The sequence below is a fragment of the Salmo trutta genome, chromosome 13 (genome assembly GCF_901001165.1).
Source record: "Salmo trutta chromosome 13, fSalTru1.1, whole genome shotgun sequence".
NCBI lineage: Eukaryota > Metazoa > Chordata > Actinopteri > Salmoniformes > Salmonidae > Salmo > Salmo trutta.
In genome coordinates this window covers 6,017,060-6,025,149 of record NC_042969.1, presented here as the reverse complement: position 1 = coordinate 6,025,149, position 8,090 = coordinate 6,017,060, and the positions used below count along the sequence as shown (strand labels likewise).

Sequence of the window (8,090 nt, the reverse complement as noted above, 5' to 3'; positions counted from 1 at the left end):
AGAAGCAGGCGTTGGTCAATAGCTGGCACAGCTACCTGCTTTTGAGGATGGCACACACTACCCATGGAATAAGTAAGATGCCACTCAAACTGGCATGGCTATTATTTGCTTAACTACATGATTTTTTGTTAGTTTTTTTGTGACTGAGTCTGATTATCAGCAGGGCACACACAGGTTAATACAATATGTGTTAATGTCATACTTTTCCATGTTAGTGCAGAGTGATACAGTGAGGGCTGAACCCTCAATAATGACTTGTATAACAGGAAGCAAACCCCTGAGATAATGAGATTGCCTTATGGTTTGCCATGAATTGTAGCTGGTTCAAAAATGTAAAGTCAAGGGCACATATTTCATCTATTACATACATGCTCAATAAACATGTACATACACACAGTAATGAGTCGCGAGGCACTGAAGTGGAGCGCACGCTCGGCCGCCTCTCGTGTCTTTACGCTTCTCATTACCATTCGTCGCTTGTCCATGATGCTGAGAGGATCTCCAGCACACGGAGCGGAGACGAGCATTGTTCCAGTGCTTAAAGGAGGTATCTACGACTCGCAGGCGGACAGCGCAAGGAGGAGGACCGGAAGAGACGGTTAATTTACATTATAGCATTCCTTCACTGCTGGACCTGGAGCAGGAGCCCTCATTTTCTATACAAAAAAACCACCTGCAGAAAATAGTCACCAGTGCATTTTTCCTGACATCAATTCGCCGATATGTTTCGGATCTAACATAGACTATTATTGAGAAACAATGAATATCTCCATTCTTGGGTGGATGTGGGCACTTTCTTTCATGGAAATGCATTTATCGGTTTTTGTTTTACCTGTTTTATGGGGTTTGGTGCTTGGTGGCTCTCAAAGTGTACAAATTGGTATGTATCAAGCAAATTCGTTAATTTCAAGGATCGACTATATTTTTGGAACATAGGCTAGTGATTTTGCCAATGCATGATGAAAGCTGGTCATGCAAATTAAATCAAATGAATCAACAATATAACATTTTGGAATATGCTATACACAAGTATATTGAGATGTCCAATTGTTTCTATTACAGGTGGACTCTTTCCAAGGGGTGCTGATCAGGAGTACAGTGCATTTCGGATAGGAATGGTTCAATTCGGCACACCCGAATTCAGATTGACGCCCCATATTGACAATCTGGAAGTAGCAAACAGTTTTGCCGTCACCAATTGTTGTAAGTAACAAACGTAGCCTATTTCAGGTCTCTTTACAAAGTTAACGATGAAATCAATTTTCATCCCCTTCAAATAGAAAACACATCAGAACTATCAATTGATGGATTCATTTAGGCTACTTAGAAACGGTGCATGGAACCACTCAATTAGCGCGTAATTTGTGAACTTATTTAAGTCGATGAAACCACATATGTTGTGGAAAGACATGGACAAGTAGGCTGTTTGTAAAATAAGATATTATGCGGATTAGTGTTCATCTTCTCTGTGTGAGAAATGACAAGATAAAGTTGGTTTCCACAGTAACAGTAAGTCACAGCGCTGCTCCATTGACACAGGCGCGCATAATGTCTTGCATGACAAGTAGGCACTGGGAGTATCCATTGTAATCTCATATTTTAATCAAATTCAAGACAGTTGTATTATCTTTTGTCAATTATTGTCACTATTTGCAATAGCTTTTCATCTCTATGATAGACATAACCTAGGTTAAAATACATTCACGCCCGTCAATGAGTTTATTGTTTCACATATTTAATAGGCATTTATTAACCGTATTTAGTAAAGGAACGAGGTATTAGGTAGCCTATGCATTACATGTAGTTCTGTGGATGAGAAAGATAGGCTAAGTGTAATAATTCAATCATTAAGGTTTATTCCCTCTGGGCATTGAGAGGAGGTTATAGCCTTCTGGACCAGCCTATTGCCTACCACTTCTTGGCCCACATTCGTTATGTTATTAGGTTCTTCAACGCAATATATATATATATATATATATATATATATATATATAGAACAATCAACTGAAACAATATATATATATATATATATATATATATATATATATATATATATATATATATATATATATATAAACTGACAATATTTAATACTTAAAAATAATAGGTTCGATTTGATCTGTTCACTGAGCTATTAATGTGCGCCGCTCTAAAATGGGTGGGCTCCCCATTTCATCTAGCTGTTGCCAAGCGACAGTTCGTTTGGAAAAACGTCTCTGAGGTATATTATATCAAAACTCAAGGATATTTTTAGACCATGTGCATTGATTATAATCACCGTTTCCACACTTTCCATATAAAAGCTTGTTGTGTTGAAGAACCTCAACGCTTCAGATGCCTGATGACGCTGGATCAAGAGAACAGCGACGTGTCAGTCACCGCTTGGGTTCTAAGCAACAACATCAATCCCCATAACTGTTATGTCAGACGTTGTTCTTATGCAGTAGGGTTACATATGGCTTCATTCAGTAAGTAGTCTACTGTAAATAAGAAGCAGATGGAATCATTGTAACTTACACATTTGCCTCACTTATTATGCACATATGCACTTTAAAAAAGTTTTAACTTTTAGGATAATTATTTCTAAACTATTCGGTAGGGAAAATGCTGAAAGCATGTTCTTTGGACATAGGCCTACTGTAGCCTATTATTGATAGGTGTCATCATTTATTTGAAAAAAATAGGGACAATAGATCTCACAGGTGGCTGGTCGCACCTTAGTTGGGGAGGACGGGCTCCTAGTAATGGCTGGAATGGAATGGTATCAAGGACATGGTTCCATGTGTTTGATACCATTCCATTCACTCCATTCCAGCCATTATTAGCCATCCTCCCTGCCCCAGCCTCCTGTGATAGATATGTGATAACCTTGCCTTTAGTGAATGAATTGGTCAATGGACCAATTCAAACTCATATAAACCAATGTTAAAAAACACTCATAATAATTGGTAGCACATTTAGCAATACAATACATAAATATATATATATATATAAAATGTAAAATAGTGTTTCCTGTATGTGAACATATTATTAGAGAGTGAGTGGCTCTTCTCAAGCATTTGACTGTATATGCTACTCTTTTAATCCAATAGATGACACTATACATTAGAAGGCATTAGAGTAATTCCCTTCATATTTAAAACATACATTTTCAGATGAGAAAGCACCATTAAAACTGGGCACAGAGAAATTTATAGAAGCCATATTAAAATTAGATTGATAATTTTGCTGTACATTGTTTTACCTAATGTAACCAGTCAATGGGACATGTTTCATGAATAGAACGAATGATATCCCTGAGATGAAATACACTCTGATTAGCTAAATCACCAAGCTGTATAGTAGCCCAAAGTACAGTAGAATCCAGGCCAAATTGAAGGCATAAGCTTCCCTTACAAGTATGCCTTGTGGGATAAGCTGATTCATAATGAAGTAGATTGAGAAAATGTCAGACAATTTTGTACAGGTTATGCAATGAGTCAGATAATAATTCCTTTACTGGGATATTGTTGGCTAGGCTTTTATAGTGACCATAAGAAAACACAAGAGCTTGTACAATTTTATTCAAGAAAGTCGTGTTGGGCCAGAGTGGTACGTCTACGATGTATGAAAGCAATGCCAGGAGAACCTACTCCTGCCGTAGCTACATTGCGCCATCATCGAGTGCATTTGGTACATTCTGGATCTGCTGCCAACTCCAGGAGAGTGGATGGAGGCGGCCACTGTGTGTGACCTCTTTCAAAAGAATCCACACTCCCTCTCTGGGGACTCCTAGAAGAGATACAATGTTGCATGTGAGAAATTGTTGATTTAACCCATCAAAAGTCCCTTATCTATCCGGTTGACTCATCGTATTGTAATTTCCTACATTTACCTGCATCTGACCTCATTATGATGTACAGGTAACTGCCAAAATAATATACTGAACAAAAATATAAATGCAAAGTGCAACAATTTCAAAGATTTTACTGAGTTACAGTTCATATAAGAAAATCAATCAATTGAAATAAATGAATTAGCCCCTAATCTATGGATTTCACATGACTGGGAATACAGATGGCCCTCAGGATCTCGTCACATTATCTCTATACATAAAAAATGCCATTGATAAAATTAAATTGTATTCATTGTCCGTAGCGTATGCCTGCCCATACCATAACCCCATCGCCACCAGACGAAGTCTGTGGTTGTGAGGCCGGTTGGACGTTCTGTCAAATTCTCTAAAACGACGTTGGTAGAGAAATGAACATTCAACTCTGGCAACAGCTCTGGTGGACAATCCTGCAGTCAGCATGCCAATTTCACGCTCCCTTAAAACTTGACAAATCTGTGGTATTGTATTGTGTGACAAAACTGCACATTTTAGAGTGGCCTTTTATTGTCCCCAGCACAAGGTGCACCTGTGTAATGATCATGCTCTTTAATCAGCTTCTTGATAAGCCACACCTGTCAGGTGGATGGATTATCTTGGAAAATTAGAAATGCTCACTGAAAGGGATGTAAACAAATTTGTGTACAAAACTAAAGAGAAATACGCTTTTTGTGCGTATGGATCATTTACTGGAATTATTGTTTTAGTTCATGAAACATGGGACCAACACTTTACATGTTGCATTTAGATTTTTGTTCAGTGTAGAAACACTTGAGTAAATGAGGGCTACAAAGTCTATTGAAAGCAGGTGCTTCCACACAATTAAGTAATTAACATCCCATCACGCTTAGGGTCATGTATTAGAAATGCTGGGCAGGTCATTATTTTGTCTACCATGGCTTCCAATTGGCTCATTCATCCCCTCTTCTCCCCTCTGTAACTATTCCCCAGGTCATTTCTGTAAGTGAGAATGTGTTCTCGGTCCACTTACCTGGTAAAATAATGGTGACATAAAAATAATAAAAATGCCCCCATAGGATGACAATGCCCCCATCCACAAGGCACGAGTGGTCATTGAATGGTTTGATGAGCATGAAAATGATGTAAACCATATGCCATGGTCGTCTCAGTCACAAGATCTCAAACCAATTGAACATATTGTGGAGCTGCGCCTGCAACAGCGTTTTCCACCACCATCAACAAAACACCAAATGATGAAATTCCTTGTTGAAGAATGGGGTTGCATCCCTCCAATAGAGTTCCAGACTCTTTTAGAATCTATGCCATGGTGTATTGAAGCTGTTCTGGGTTGTGGAGGCCCAACGCCCTATTATTAAAGTAGGCTAGGAAGTTGGACCTTTCATAAATCGAGGCTAGACAGCCCTCTGTGGACATTAGCCTGCCCTGAATACTCTCCTTAACCTGGTGTGCATTCAAAATGGCACCCTATTCCCTATGTAGTGCACTAGAGCCCTATGGACCCTGGCCAAAAGTAGTGCACTACATAGGAAATAGGGTGCCATTTGGCACACATTACTCCTCTCCTTTTAATAATCCTCCATCCACACATACTGTAAGTGGCTTGTCTTTTTAAACTACGCTGAAATATCAATTACACACTTGTTCAAAGACTTCAAGTCTAGTCTAAGTCGTCTCCTCTTGTCTCATATCACATTGCTTAGCCCGCTCACTGCTTCCGAGGCAGCGAGGTCAAGTCTATTCACGTTGATGTGCTCTATATGGAGTCACAGTGCATACACTGTATGTAACTTGTCCGTCAAAGAAAGTTAGATGAGCAAAGCAATAATGAGCTTGATGTTATTGCTTTCTTGCATTTGCAGGCTGCTACTATATGTCCAACTAGTGAGAGGACTCAGCCGTGTTCTGTAATAACTTGTAGCTCAAGTTAAAGTCACAGATCAGCGTCAACTTCATCCTATTCCTAGTTCAGCACCACATCAACATGTCACCCTTATCCCACAGGAGCGATCTTGATGTGTTCATTCAAATAAAGATTATCTTTAATCTGATCTAGGATCTGATAAAAAAAACACTCCTGGCTCCTATGCACATCCATTATCGTTCATCCTTTATCAAACTGTAGGTAGGCTACGGTGCACCCAAGGACAGAAGGCACTGTAGCGACAACTATTTACTCACAGTCCCTGTTCCAATCGAGATTCTGAAGGCAGAGCACTTCTTTTCCAAGGAGATGGCAGAGATGGAGCACAATTATGATTATGTACCATCAGTCCTTGACATCTGAGACTTATCCCCATTATAATAAATAGCTACACTTCAGAACAGCATCTATAACACAAGGTAAAAACAATGCTGGATACGTTGTCCTGCCTAGTCCCAGTTGGCAAGACGGCACAAGCAAATCTAGTACCAGGTTAATATTTCCCACTTCACCTGATCCAATTCTGTCACATTTGTAGGCTACAGACTACAGAGGTACAAGTGTGGTGGACAGATCATAGGCCGTATATTTATTTTAGTCAGTTGGAAGATGTTTGTGTTCAGAGCAACTTATATGTAATACAATGCATTCCATAAGTGGGTTCAGTCATAGAAATATATTCTATAGCTATGGGTTCAGCAACAGCATATTCATTATGCATCATAATTCTCTGTCTGGTTTTACCCCTTAATATGCACTGGTCACCATTTAGCTCAGAATTTGGAAGACGTTAAATGCAGTGAAATCCTTAGTACTCCTTTAAAAAGGTGTGGAAATGAAGGTGTTAAACAAGTCATAAATCCATGTCCACAGAGTGTCTTGATATATTTTAAAATGTCATATTTATTTAACTAGGCAAGTCAGTGAAGAACAAATTCTTATTTACAACGACGGGCCTACTCTGGCCAAACCCGGACAACACTGGGTCAATTATGCACTGCCATATGGGACTCCCAACAATGGCCAGATGTGATGCAGCCTGGATTTGAACCAGGGACTGCAGTAACGCCTCTTGCACTGAGAGGCAGTGCCTTAGACCGCTGCGCCATTCAGGAGCCCCAGTATCACAATATTTGTATAGTCAATTTGATGCTGGATCAATTTGGAAAACGCATATGATTTATTCTGTTTGTTCTAATAGGGATAGTTGCTGTAGGGGTGCATTCATTAGCAACACTGGATGCCGAGCTCACTACCCCTCTGATGGAGAGGACTTTTTCGCTTTGAATCGGGACGCTGTTGTAGGTTTATTTCTTATTAGGGGAGAGTGGGGTAAGTGGAGCCAAAGGGGTATGTTTAGCCACCCTTGTTTCTAGGAAACCATACACAAAATGTGTAATTTCAACAAATACACTGCTCAAAAAAATAAAGGGAACACTTAAACAACACAATGTAACTCCAAGTCAATCACACTTCTGTGAAATCAAACTGTCCACTTAGGAAGCAACACTGATTGACAATAAATTTCACATGCTGTTGTGCAAATGGAATAGACAACAGGTGGAAATTATAGGCAATTAGCAAGACACCCCCAATAAAGGACTGGTTCTGCAGGTGAGGACCACAGACAACTTCTCAGTTCCTATGCTTCCTGGCTGATGTTTTGGTCACTTTTAAATGCTGGCGGTGCTTTCACTCTAGTGGTAGCATGAGACGGAGTCTACAACCCACACAAGTGGCTCAGGTATTGCAGCTCATCCACGATGGCACATCAATGCGAGCTGTGGCAAGAAGGTTTGCTGTGTCTGTCAGCGTAGTGTCCAGAGCATGGAGGCGCTACCAGGAGACAGGCCAGTACATCAGGAGACGTGGAGGAGGCCGTAGGAGGACAACAACCCAGCAGCAGGACCGCTACCTCCGCCTTTGTGCAAGGAGGAGCAGGAGAAGCACTGCCAGAGCCCTGCAAAATGACCTCCAGCAGGACACAAATGTGCATGTGTCTGCTCAAACGGTCAGAAACAGACTCCATGAGGGTGGTATGAGGGCCCGACGTCCACAGGTGGGGGTTGTGCTTACAGCCCAACACCGTGCAGGACGTTTGGCATTTGCCAGAGAACACCAAGATTGGCAAATTTGCCACTGGCACCCTGTGCTCTTCACAGATGAAAGCAGGTTCACACTGGGCACATGTGACAGACGTGACAGAGTCTGGAGACGCCGTGGAGAACGTTCTGCTGCCTGCAACATCCTCCAGCATGACCGGTTTGGCGGTGGGTCAGTCATGGTGTGGGGTGGCATTTCTTTTGGGGGGCCGCA

The 8,090-nt window shown here is 40.8% G+C and overlaps 1 protein-coding gene across 8 annotated transcripts in view; it reads left to right on the top strand.

Annotated features, from left to right (window-relative positions):
- Positions 1 to 419: 419 nt before the first annotated feature.
- LOC115205107 (glutamate receptor 2) overlaps positions 420 to 8,090 on the top strand; it is a 67,908-nt gene continuing 60,237 nt past the window's right edge. For 3 of the 8 annotated variants that reach the window (XR_003880551.1, XM_029770762.1, XM_029770765.1), the window contains exons 1-2: positions 420 to 880; positions 1,063 to 1,203. Coding sequence is in view for 7 of the 8 variants with exons in the window: in XM_029770762.1 (XP_029626622.1) it covers positions 760 to 880; positions 1,063 to 1,203 (262 nt within the window). In the remaining variant the exon portion in view is untranslated. The remainder of the gene's footprint in view (positions 881 to 1,062; positions 1,204 to 8,090) is intronic. The other 5 variants (XM_029770759.1, XM_029770761.1, XM_029770760.1 and 2 more) reach the window with 4 other exon arrangements.